Raw genomic sequence first — 13,962 nt, forward strand, 5'->3', positions numbered from 1 at the left:
GTGATCATCATCGTATCCCAATCACACACTCGGCTCTGCTACATCTATCCATATCTACAGCTATAGTGATCATCATCGCATCCCAATCACACACTCAGCTCTGCTACATCTATCCATATCTACAGCTATAGGGATCATCATCGCATCCCAATCACACACTTGGCTCTGCTACATCTATCCATATCTACAGCTATAGGGATCATCATCGCATCCCAATCACACACTCGGCTCTGCTACATCTATCCATATCTACAGCTATAGGGATCATCATCGCATTCCAATCACACACTCGGCTCTGCTACATCTATCCATATCTACAGCTATAGTGATCATCATCGTATCCCAATCACACACTCAGCTCTGCTACATCTATCCATATCTACAGCTATAGCGATCATCATCGCATCCCAATCACACATTCGGCTCTGCTACATCTATCCATATCTACAGATATAGTGATCATCATCGTATCCCAATCACACACTCAGCTCTGCTACATCTATCCATATCTACAGCTATAGTGATCATCATCGCATTCCAATCACACACTCGGCACTGCTACATCTATCCATATCTACAGCTATAGCGATCATCATCGCATCCCAATCACACACTCAGCTCTGCTACATCTATCCATATCTACAGCTATAGTGATCATCATCATATCCCAATCACACACTCGGCTCTGCTACATCTATCCATATCTACAGCTATAGTGATCATCATCGCATTCCAATCACACACTCGGCACTGCTACATCTATCCATATCTACAGCTATAGTGATCATCATCGTATCCCAATCACACACTCGGCTCTGCTACATCTATCCATATCTACAGCTATAGTGATCATCATCATATCCCAATCACACACTCGGCACTGCTACATCATAATTCATTCATGGATTTCTGCACTGCCCTATATGTAAAGCAGAGTGGTCTGTTCTCCCTGGCACCCAGCACCTGGGCACATGCCTCCCTATCTACACCCCTACTTGGTACAGTCCGTGATTGACACTGATCAGGGTCCGGACTGTACCACTTAGTGTCCTCCCCTCTGTACTCCAGAATCCTGCAGAAAGGGCTGAATAGTTTTGTGGATCCTCTCCTTCCCAGAATGGGCGTGTGAGTGGCAGGAAATGCCATGTTGTGCCAGCTCGCCCGTCTATTTCTGTGGCCTCTCATCTTCTTCATGACTAATGTGTGACGCTCAGAATAGTCAGTCCTCTGTCACCGCGCCGCGGCTCTGGTGCGGATCCTCCGCAGACACACTGGCTCGAGTTACTTAAGAGAAGCCGCTAAAAAACATTTGATCACTTTTGTAATGAAATAACTGAGAGGAGTGCAAAGAAATCATCCAGAAGGGTTTATGTACGTACTCACCCACCGAATGGACCGCTGCGTGTAATCAGCGCCGGCTCCAGGGGGCTCCTACTCCCCCTAACCCCTTCTCACTAAGCCAGCCTTCAATATCAGTGCTGAAGAGACGCAGATCAGGAGCAAATGTTCTGCAGCAAAATCAGCTTCAAAATCTGCGCCTTACTGGAGGATTTTGTAATTACCTGCAACCACCACTAGATGGAGCTCTCCTTATGCTATGTTATTGTTCAGTTCAGTTATATCAACTGTATACAGAGAGCTCCCCCTAGTGGTGGCTGCAGACGGAATCTTATGTCTTTCTGTATACAGGTAGCTCCCCCTAGTGGTGGCTGCAGACAGGATCTTATCATGTATCTCTATACAGAGAGCTCCCCCTAGTGGTGGCTGCAGACAGGATCTTATCATGTATCTATGTACACAGGGAGTTCCCCCTAGTGGTGGCTGCAGACAGAATCTTATCATGTATCTCTGCATACAGGGAGCTCCCCCTAGTGGTGGCTGCAGACAGGATCTTATCATGTATCTCTGTATACAGGGAGCTCCCCCTAGTGGTGGCTGCAGACAGGATCTTATCATGTATCTATGTACACAGGGAGCTCCCCCTAGTGGTGGCTGCAGACAGGAACTTATCATGTATCTCTGTATACAGGGAGCTCCCCCTAGTGGTGGCTGCAGACAGGATCTTATCATCTATCTCTGTATATAGGGAGCTCCCCCTAGTGGTGGCTGCAGACAGGTTCTTATCATCTATCTCTGTATACAGGGAGCTCCCCCTAGTGGTGGCTGCAGACAGAATCTTATCATGTATCTCTATATACAGGGAGCTCCCCCTAGTGGTGGCTGCAGACAGGATGTTATCATGTATCTATGTACACAGGGAGCTCCCCCTAGTGGTGGCTGCAGACAGGAACTTATCATGTATCTATGTACACAGTGAGTTTCCCCTAGTGGTGGCTGCAGACAGAATCTTATCATGTATCTCTGCATACAGGGAGCTCCCCCTAGTGGTGGCTGCAGACAGGATCTTATCATGTATCTCTGTATACAGGGAGCTCCCCCTAGTGGTGGCTGCAGACAGAATCTTATCATGTATCTCTGCATACAGGGAGCTCCCCCTAGTGGTGGCTGCAGACAGGATCTTATCATGTATCTCTGTATACAGGGAGCTCCCCCTAGTGGTGACTGCAGACAGAATCTTATCATGTATCTCTGTATACAGGGAGCTCCCCCTAGTGGTGACTGCAGACAGAATCTTATCATGTATCTCTGTATACAGGGAGCTCCCCCTAGTGGTGGCTGCAGACAGGATCTTATCATGTATCTCTGTATACAGGGAGCTCCCCCTAGTGGTGGCTGCAGACAGGTTCTTATCATCTATCTCTGTATACAGGGAGCTCCCCCCTAGTGGTGGCTGCAGACAGGATCTTATCATGTATCTCTGTATACAGGGAGCTCCCCCTAGTGGTGGCTGCAGACAGGTTCTTATCATCTATCTCTGTATACAGGGAGCTCCCCCTAGTGGTGGCTGCAGACAGGATCTTATCATGTATCTCTGTATACAGGGAGCTCCCCCTAGTGGTGACTGCAGACAGAATCTTATCATGTATCTCTGTATACAGGGAGCTCCCCCTAGTGGTGGCTGCAGACAGAATCTTATCATGTATCTCTGTATACAGGGAGCTCCCCCTAGTGGTGGCTGTAGACAGGATCTTATCATGTATCTCTGTATACAGGGAGCTCCCCCTAGTGGTGGCTGCAGACAGGTTCTTATCATGTATCTCTGTATACAGGGAGCTCCCCCTAGTGGTGGCTGTAGACAGGATCTTATCATGTATCTCTGTATACAGGGAGCTCCCCCTAGTGGTGGCTGTAGACGGGATCTTATCATGTATCTCTGTATACAGGGAGCTCCCCCTAGTGGTGGCTGCAGACGGGATCTTATCATGTATCTCTGTATACAGGGAGCTCCCCCTAGTGGTGGCTGCAGACAGGATCTTATCATGTATCTCTGTATACAGGGAGCTCCCCCTAGTGGTGGCTGCAGACAGAATCTTATCATGTATCTCTGTATACAGGGAGCTCCCCCTAGTGGTGACTGCAGACAGGATCTTATCATGTATCTCTGTATACAGGGAGCTCCCCCTAGTGATGACTGCAGACAGGATCTTATCATATATCTCTGTATACAGGGAGCTCCCCCTAGTGGTGACTGCAGACAGGATCTTATCATCTATCTCTGTATACAGGAAGCTCCCCCTAGTGGTGGCTGCAGACAGGATCTTATCATGTATCTCTGTATACAGGAAGCTCCCCCTAGTGGTGGCTGCAGACAGGATCTTATCATCTATCTCTGTATACAGGAAGCTCCCCCTAGTGGTGGCTGCAGACAGGATCTTATCATGTATCTCTGTATACAGGGAGCTCCCCCTAGTGGTGGCTGCAGGAAGCAAAAACATTTATTATTTAATTATCTCTCTTTTTCTGGGTTTTTGAAGCTTTGTATCAGAAAAATCTGAACTATGACTTGTTTGGTGATTATTTACTCCTCAATTATTGCTATAGTTCTCATTTCATGTAATATGGCAGGTGTGTAAGAAAGGGGGATGTCGCCTGCTCGGCTGGGGGCTGTGGCTGCAGTCTGCAGGCAGTTTGCTTACTCAGTGGGAGAGGTGTCTGGGATTACATTGTAGCAGATGATGTACAAATCCTTCTGGGATGCTGAGCCCCCATCCAAACGGGAAGACCGGGAATGACTGGAACAGCGGTATCATGGACTTGTATCACCCAGCTTTCCAACAACCCTGAATGGCCAGTGTCACTGAGTTTTGCCATTCAGAACCCTAGGAAAGCTGGATGACATCCCCTATTGCCCTTTTTAACACTAAACCGGAAGTGTTGTCATAGTCCCGGAGAATAATCACATTATAACTAGCTAGATTCCGTGTAACGCTACAATGTTACTCTCGATTTCACATCGTCTCTTACTTCATGTTTCATATCCTCAAATCTTAAAGTCCCCCCACAGAAGTAAATATGGCGGCTGACCCCACGATTTCCGGCCGTGTACCTTCTGGCCCCCCAAAAATAAAAATCAGGAATGATGCCCATGAGCAAACAGGTAGGGACAGCAAGTGATGCATGAACCAAAGAAACCCATAGTGTGGCGGTGATCAGTGAGTTAGGAGTGGAAACTAGTGTGACATTCACCTCCTGTGTCATCCACCATGCTTTACACTGCAGCTCTGGTCTCTTAACTGGCAGTCTGCTTATTCCAGCTGTTCGGAAATAACTAATAAATCACCGCTCTGCTGTGGATCAGACAGGACATGAAAGCAGCAGGGATTTCCAGCTTGTTATCCCCTGTGATTGTGGGATTTGTACTTCATGTAGATGGTGTCCAGGGGTCAGTGCTGCTACTCATCGCCTGCTGGGAATGTCACTGCCAGCATTGTGTGCCTGACCCTCCCCACAGCCTGGGGGCACTGGCTGCTGTGGGTCCTGACACCTCCAGGTGGCTCCTCACCACTGATCACTGCCATATGCTACTGCCCTCTGCCACCACCTGGTGGTCAAACAGATGTACAGCACAACACTAAACTGGGAGATTAACCCTAAACTGACAGGTCGGGGTTATTATACCCAACAGATGACAAATGTGTGGATTTAGGGTCTACAGAGAAATAGAAATCTATGGGGTCAGATCCGGAAAATTCATTAGGGAGGACAAACTTGGCTCGGCTGCATCGGTGTAAGGTTATGCCTCCATCATATAACCGCAGCCTCCGTCATATAACCTCAGCCTCTGTCAAATAACCGCAGCCTCCGTCATGTAACCGCAGCCGCCGTCATATAACCTCAGCCTCCGTCATATAACCTCAGCCTCTGTCAAATAACCGCAGCCTCCGTCATATAACCGCAGCCTCCATCATATGACCTCAGCCTCCGCATATAACCTCAGCCTCCATCATATAACCTCAGCCTCAGTCATGTGACCGCAGCCTCAGTCATGTAACCTCAGCCTCCGTCATATAACCTCAGCCTCCATCATATAACCTCAGCCTCAGTCATGTGACCGCAGCCTCAGTCATGTAACCTCAGCCTCCGTCATATAATCTCAGCCTCCATCATATAACATCAGCCTCGGTCATGTAACCGCAGCCTCCGTCATAACCTCAGCCTTCGTCATATAACCTCAGCCTCCGTCATAAAACCACAGCCTCCGTCATATAACCACAGCCTCTATCATATAACCTCAGCCTCCGTCATATAACCTCAGCCTCAGTCATGTAACCTCAGCCTCCGTCATATAACCTCTGCCTCCGTCATATAACCTCAGCCTCCATCATATAACCTCAGCCTCAGTCATGTAACCTCAGCCTCCGTCATATAACCGCAGCCTCCGTCATATAACCTCTGCCTCCGTCATATAACCTCAGCCTCCATCATATAACCTCAGCCTCCGTCATATAACCTCTGCCTCCGTCATATAACCTCAGCCTCCGTCATGTAACCGCAGCCTCCGTCATATAACCGCAGCCTCGGTCATGTAACCGCAGCCTCTGTCATATAACCGCAGCCTCGGTCATGTAACCGCAGCCTCTGTCATATAACCGCAGCCTCCGTCATGTAACCTCAGCCTCCGTCATATAACCTCTGCCTCCGTCATATAACCTCAGCCTCCATCATATAACCTCAGCCTCAGTCATGTAACCTCAGCCTCCGTCATATAACCGCAGCCTCCGTCATATAACATCAGCCTCGGTCATGTAACTGCAGCCTCCGTCATATAACCTCAGCCTCCGTCATATAACCTCTGCCTCCGTCATATAACCTCAGCCTCCATCATATAACCTCAGCCTCCGTCATATAACCTCAGCCTCCGTCATATAACCGCAGCCTCCGTCATATAACCGCAGCCTCGGTCATGTAACCGCAGCCTCTGTCATATAACCGCAGCCTCCGTCATGTAACCACGGACCTGTTTGCTTTCTCGTCCTTTTCTATAGACACAAGACAAGTTCAGACATCTCCTTCGTGGTCATATGACCAGTCTTATCAGTACCTGGGATCCATTGCCACACCGTCAGTCCACCCGGCCACTCCCATCTCGCCCGGACGTGCCAGCGGGATGACGTCCCTCAGCGCCGAGCTCTCCAGCCGTTTATCAGGTACCAAGAAAAGCTACAGAAAACTTCTGCAACTTTCTGATATACTTTTTTGTTTCATTTTGTTATAATTTGTAAAATATCTGTTTGCTGTCAGTGAATGAGTGAATCTGCACAGAGCGCTCCAGGCGAGAGGTTGTAACCAGTCTAGACAATGCTCTGTGAGCGAAATATCAGAGATGAGCAAATCTAGTCAACGCTCTGTGAACGAAATGCCAGAGATGAACAGCATCGGTCATGCCCCTATCATAGGACGTGATCCCCCCCCCCAGGACAGGGTGTTGGGGTAGCACTGGCATGGCAACAGTCATGCCCCTATTATAGGACATGGTCCCCCCAGGGCAGGGTGTTAGGGTAGCACTGGCGCTGCATCGGTCATGCCCCTTTTTATAGGACATTTGTCCCTCCCTGGACAGGGTGTTAGGGTAGCACTGGCGCGGAATCGGTTATGCCCCTATTATAGAATGTTGGTCCCCCCAGGACAGGACGTTAGGGTAGCAAAGACGTGGCATCAGTCGTGCTCCTATTATAGGATGTTGGTCCCTCCCAGGACAGGGCGTTAGGGTATCACTCGTGCTGCATCGGTCATGCCCCTCTTATAGGATGGTGGTCCCCCCCAGGTCAGGGTGTTAGGGTAGCACTGGCGCTGCATCGGTCATGCCCCTTTTTATAGGACATTTGTCCCTCCCTGGACAGGGTGTTAGGGTAGCACTGGCGCGGAATCGGTTATGCCCCTATTATAGAATGTTGGTCCCCCCAGGACAGGACGTTAGGGTAGCAAAGACGTGGCATCAGTCGTGCTCCTATTATAGGATGTTGGTCCCTCCCAGGACAGGGCGTTAGGGTATCACTCGTGCTGCATCGGTCATGCCCCTCTTATAGGATGGTGGTCCCCCCCAGGTCAGGGTGTTAGGGTAGCACTGGCGCGGCATCGGTCATGCCCCTATTATAGGACATTGGTCCCCTGCAGGGCAGGGTGTTAGGGTAGCACTGGTGAGGCATCAGTCATGCCCCTATTATAGGACGTTAGTCCCCCCCAGGGCAGTGTGTTAGGGTAGCACTGGCGCGGCATCGGTCATGCCCCTATTATAGGACAGTGGTCCCCCCAGGTCAGGGCGTTAGGATAGCACTGGCATGGCATCGGTCATGCCTCTATTATAGGACATTGGTCCCCCCCGTCAGGGCGTTAGGATAGCACTGGTGGGGCATCGGTCATGCCCCTATTATAGGGCATTGGTCCCCCCCAGGGCAGGGCATTAGGGTAGCACTGGTACGGCATCGGTCATGCCCCTATTATAGGACATTGGTCCCCCCAGGACAGGGCGTTAGGATAGCACTGGTGCTGCATCGGTCATGCCCCTATTATAGGACATTGGTCCCCCCAGGACAGGGCGTTAGGATAGAACTGGTGCGGCATCAGTCATGCCACTATTATAGGACAGTGGTCCCCCTTAGGTCAGGGCATTAGGATAGCACTGGTGCGGCATCGGTCATGCCCCTATTATAGGACAGTGGTCTCCCCCGATCAGGGCAGGGCGTGAGGGTAGCACTGGCGCGGCATCGGTCATGCCCCTATTATAGGACAGTGGTCTCCGCCCACCAGGGCAGGGCGTTAGGGTAGCACTGGCGCGGCATCGGTCATGCCCCATTATAGGACAGTGGTACACTCCCAGGTCAGGGCGTTAGGGTAGCACTGGCGCGGCTCGGGCATGCCCATGTTATTGGACAGTGGTCCCCCCAGGTCAGGGCGTTAGGGTAGCACTGGCGCAGCATTGGTCATGCCCCTGTTATAGGACAGTGGTCTCCCCCACCAGGGCAGGGCGTTAGGGTAGCACTGGCGCTGCATCGGTCATGCCCCTGTTATAGGACAGTGGTCTCCCCCACCAGGGCAGGGCGTTAGGGTAGCACTGGCGCTGCATCGGTCATGCAGCCATCGGACGTTTTATATGATTCCTCCATGTAACGTAACAGGCGGTAGATACAATCCATCTATTGTTTGCGCCTTTGATATTGTAGGATTGTATCCCCCCCACCCCCACAAAAAAATCCTGCACTATAGAGTGGAACGAAAAAAATCCTCCGTCGGCAGACAGAATGCCACACCTTGTCTGCGCAGCTCGTCTCACCTGGGGGCTTGTTTGTTTTGAGCTCACAATAGCGAGCGCGGCTGCCAAGTCCTGAACTGACGGCACAGTCACTGATGTGATGCCCACCATCCTACCAAGTATGGAGGGGGCACAAATTATCTTCTAAACCGCAGGTTTAATGTCTGGTCAGGGCCTCCTGGCTCGTTCCGGCGCTTCCAGGGTTAATTAGTAAGCACAGCGGTAATTCTTGCATTGCTAATGGCTTTGACGGTTTCCGCTTGTCTTGTGATTACAAGGCCGGAGTGCAGGAAGAAGACTCCTGACGTAGCGTTAAGGTGGGACACGCACCGTCATGGCAGACGTTCCCGATCCGTCAGCAGTCGGAGTTTTAATATATGTTACCCCTTTAATTTTTGGGTGATTCCCAATTTCTGACTCCCTAGCCGATGGGGAAACAACAATTCTCAGCAGGGCTTGACATCCTCCAGCCACTTTTAGTCGATCGGTGGAACTGATCGATGTCATTCTGAAGGAAAGTGGAAAAGCCCTTTAATGTTATGGTTGTATGGTCTTGCTGGGAGTCGTAGTTTCCCACCAGTTGAAGATCCTGAGGTTGGAGCTGGTGGCATTTTGTATTAGTGATGGAATAACTCTATTTTCTTTACGTTACGCAGGGGCTTCCGACCTGACCGCATTCAGTGACCCTCGAGTCGGGATCGATCGTCAGTTCTCCACCCTCTCCTCCATTTCTGATCCGCGCATGCACTATCCTGGAGCGTTTACATATACTCCAACCCCGGTGTCCTCGGGCATAGGAATAAGTATGTCAGCCATGACCAGCGCTACCAGATACCACTACCTACCACCTCCATATCCCGGATCTTCTCAACCTCAAGGAAGCCCATTCCAGGCCAGCTCGCCTTCCTACCTCTACTACGGCACATCGGCCGGGTCCTACCAGTTTCCCATGATGTCCGGAGGAGACCGCTCGCCACCTCGCATCCTTCCTCCTTGCACTAACGCTTCCACAGGGTCGGCCCTTCTCAACCCCAACCTCCCGAACCAAAACGACGTGGTCGAGACCGAAGGAAGCCACAGCAACTCTCCAACCAGTATGGGGACCACGCCAAGGTTGGAGGAAGCGGTGTGGAGACCCTACTGAAGAACATCAAGACGTGAAGCTTTAAGAAGTCTATACGTGAGTTCACGTACGTACACGGATGTCACGGAGGGTTCGAACGAAGGATCCCATCTCTCAATGCTGTGAAGCCAACTGGATGGAGATCAATGATTTTCACGTCTTCGCGTTGAGGACCTAACAGAGATACATTTCCAATATGTATTCCGGGTGGAGAAACTTACATTGACATCCACCTAGAAATTTGGAGTTTTCGGAACATTTCACTGTATCCATGTAAGAGTCTAGATACATTCTCCCATAGCGAAACTGTACATTTATGATTACTCAGTGGAACTCGCTGGTTTTAATGACTCCAAATACAAAACTAACGTTGCCCCCTTAATTCCAGCACCTTGAGACTTTTCTCCGCTTTCTTTTATTTTATAGCTTCCAGGTATATTTTACGTTTTTTTTACATATTTTTTTGTATTGTACTTTATGTTGATTCTTTTTTTTTAAATATTGGGCAGTGATATGTAATTATTTCAGTAGCAGCGCCCGCCCCCGAGGAGTCCCAGTTTTATTTATGTATAGTATTCAAGGCTTTTTTTTAATATATATATAATTATTATCCCAGTTATATAAGGATGTTGTTTACATTTTGAAATTTTGGGGAAATTTCAGGTTTCTTTTTTTTATGGTCCTTTCCCCCCTCAGGTCCATTTGCGATCGTATTTATACAATATTGGATTGATGGATACATGAATTGTGTTGTGTTCTGGAGGATGAGATCGGGAAAGAGAGGTTGCCTATTCATAACGATACGTTCCCCTCCTTGAATTTGGGGGATCTTGGCCCCATTGTCGGTGATGGAGATGAGTATAGGACTCATAGGGTTAAAATGGCCCACCAGTCTGAACACGTTCTTCCATGGTGGTGGGGTCTAGCCACAATTTGGCTCATGACATCACTCAGAAGGTCACTTGGTTCAGCTCACTGATTTTGGAGGGGTAAATTTGCAGGGACCTTTTGATATATCCTGTATCCTGATAAGTACCCCCCATTGGGGCCATGCCAAAACGCAGAAGCCTAACCCATTACATCCACCCCTTAAAGAGAAACTATAATCAGAAAAAAACCTTTTGTTTGTGTTTTAAAGGTATTTTTTTATTTTTACAATGTTTTTTTCCATATCACAATCTGTAATAAAATTAAAAAAAAAAAATAATTCTTGCATTTTTCACATTGGACACCCGGGATGTATTTTTTAGACTCTAACTTCCTGTTTCAGGAAATAACACACGCACATTAGCAGCAATGGTAGGATCTTTTGTATTGAAGCATCTAATGAGCGTGTGCAAAAGTCATTGAGAAAGGAGGGAGGGAGCAGCTGAGCTGTAACATCGCCTATTGTGATTGGTGGATCCTGTGTTATCAGCTATATTACCTATCATTATAATCCTGCCTCTGATGATAATGTGCCTGCTGAAAACTCTTTCTTTAAAGACAGGACATATGAGTCTAAAAAAATAGCACAATTACTAATTTATTTATTAATAAAGATCAAGATATGAAGAAATATATTATTTAAAAACAAAAAAAACAGTAGGTCATTTTCTGATGACAGCTTCCCTTTAAGGTGCCCATAACTTACTGTCCATTTCTATGTATTGCTGATGACGTCCACAGATCCTAACCCAAAGTGTTACCCATGACGGGACCCCCAAATCTTGATGTAGAGTTCATGACCTTTAATTAAAATGTTTACATTTTTTGGGGGGGAGATTCTAAGAGTCTGTATTTCACATTTAATGGATAGTAATGAACGAATCTTACGTAAATATGGCCCCTAATGGGTAAAATGAGGTGTATGAAAAAGTGCAGACTACTCATTTAGTCGCTGACTGTAGCCACATGTGTAGCTTTCTATGTGCTGACCACACAGGAATATCCCCAGTAATGGTGTAAATCAGCCCCAGTAATGGTGTAAATCAGCGACGTCACCGATCGGGGCCGTAGCGCAGGACATAAGAACCAAAGTAATGGAGGATGACGTTCAGGTAATGGGATCCCATCATGTCGGACGTGGTGTCTGATAGGCCACCATCATGTTATAGAGCAGGAGGAGAGGAACAGATCGATATATAGATTAGTGGGGATATATTCAGTATTTCTTTATACATTTTAATACCTTGTGTTTGCTTAAGTGTCCAGTGGGAGTGTTAGATAACGAATAGGACCGCCCACTGGACTCCTAAGCATAAAAAAAATCAGGCATTTAAATGAACACAGTATGAGTTTTACTGAATCCTTTCCCATACACCTATATATCAGTCTGCTCAGCTCTTCCTGCTCTATAACATTGTGCCTGCAGAATCCAGTGTGGCAGGTTCCCTTTAAGAGATAGTAAATAGGGTGACAATTCTGTAGGTGGTGTTATTATGTATAAACCAAGGATACCACATGTCTCATCAATATCCATTATTCATTAGGACTGCAGTCTCATTGAACTTCCTTTAATCTGGAAACAGTGATAATCCAGATATTCTGGACTATCAGACACCATCTGCATTGAGAACATCTGGCTGCAGGCTTTGTAAAATTCAGTTTTACATTGCGGGTTTATTTTGGATTATCAGACATTCTGGATTACCCGATGTAATTTTAATGTATTTCTATTTCTAAGTTCCAGTATTAAGACAATTGATGATTTTTTTATCCATCCACTACTAATAAAATGTGAATACAAATACAGTAACATTTCTATTATCTGGCATGTTTTAAAGAGGACCTATCACTTGCTCAAAGTTAAATATCTTGTAAAAATCCCTGAGTTCCCCTGATTCTGCCGCACTTTTCCATTTTGTTCTGCGTCGCTCTAGTGCAGAGATATTCGCATTTGTTTCTTCTGGAGCGCAGTATGAGAAATCTCTGCTTCCAGTGCAACTGGGCGTTTCTTCAGAGTCTTCTCAGGGGGCGTGTGCCAGATCCTCCAACGTGCTGCCAATCACATCTCCGCAGCATCTGAGACTGATAGACTACTAGATTAGCTGCCGAGCTGTTATTGGCCACATCAGGGAGGGAGTGCTGAAAGCGTATGCCTCTCTACTCTCTACTACTCTCAGTAGAGATTTCTCATACTGCGCTCCAGAAGCAACAAATGTGAATATCTCTGCAATGGAGCAACGCAGAACAAAATGGAAAAAAGCGATAGAATCAGGGGAACTCAGGGATTTTTTTACAAGGTATTTAACGCAATTTTTTTTAACAAGGGATACGTTTTATTTAAAGGCTTTTGTGAACATTGCACGATCCCCTATTGTTAGATGGTTCCTTTGAAAACAATCTAATAATTGATAACAGGGTTTCTTGTTGCTGAGACACAGATCAGCTGGAATCTGTGGGGAAACCTGGCAGTAGGTGTTCAGTTTCCCTACAGCGCCACCAAAGGAGGAATAAAGCATTACATAGTACGTATTAACATCAATAGGCCGTCCATGTATTGGTGGCGCCTCCAGAGAGAGAGATGTGCTTTGTAGCCGCACTATATACTGTATACATACATGTGTATATATATTCACTCTTCTACATTCAGATTGCAACACCAACAAGGAAAAGTCATGGAGTTGTGAAAGTCACAGGATGAGAGCAACCTGACAACACCAGGTTGCATGAGCAGTCTGCGAGGCCTAAAAGTGCTACCATGGCCTGCAACGTCTCCAGACTTGTCTCCCGTTGAGCACATCTAGAAAGTCATTGGTCTGCAATTTCAAAATGAGCTGCCAGCAGCGGATCTTGATGATTTGCAAAACATTTCCCACGCAACCAGGAATAACCGTGTAAGTGCCAGGATTTCTACACGTGGAGCTCATATTCTATTCCAGACTGAATGAATCGAGATGTTTTGATCATTTTGTTTCCATTTTTTCATCATTTGCAGATCAGTAACTCTCCTATCCATCCTGTGATTTCCATCATTCCGCAATTTTTCCTTCTTTGTGTCGCAATGTGAATGTTGAGAAGGGTATATACAATAATCGTGGATCGGCTCAGCCTTCTGGTTGTGGTTCGCAATGTCCAGAGTATCAGATTGCCAGATTATAGGAATGGTACTGTCACTTTTGGACTTTTGGATAAATAGCATCAAGGGGACGTATGTGAATGAGCCAAATAATGGCAAAATGAAGGAGTAAGGCAAGGGATCGGTGTA

The 13,962-nt window shown here is 47.4% G+C and overlaps 1 protein-coding gene across 1 annotated transcript in view; it reads left to right on the plus strand.

The window, feature by feature from the left end:
* Positions 1-10,956, plus strand: part of RUNX1 (RUNX family transcription factor 1) — a 100,017-nt gene extending 89,061 nt beyond the window's left edge. The window contains exons 5-6 of the mRNA XM_077293901.1: positions 6,387-6,548; positions 9,307-10,956. Of these exons, the coding sequence (XP_077150016.1) occupies positions 6,387-6,548; positions 9,307-9,794 (650 nt within the window). The 3' untranslated portion in view covers positions 9,795-10,956. The remainder of the gene's footprint in view (positions 1-6,386; positions 6,549-9,306) is intronic.
* Positions 10,957-13,962: the final 3,006 nt, after the last annotated feature.

This window comes from Ranitomeya variabilis, chromosome 3 (genome assembly GCF_051348905.1).
Source record: "Ranitomeya variabilis isolate aRanVar5 chromosome 3, aRanVar5.hap1, whole genome shotgun sequence".
In the NCBI taxonomy this organism is placed as follows: Eukaryota; Metazoa; Chordata; class Amphibia; order Anura; family Dendrobatidae; genus Ranitomeya; species Ranitomeya variabilis.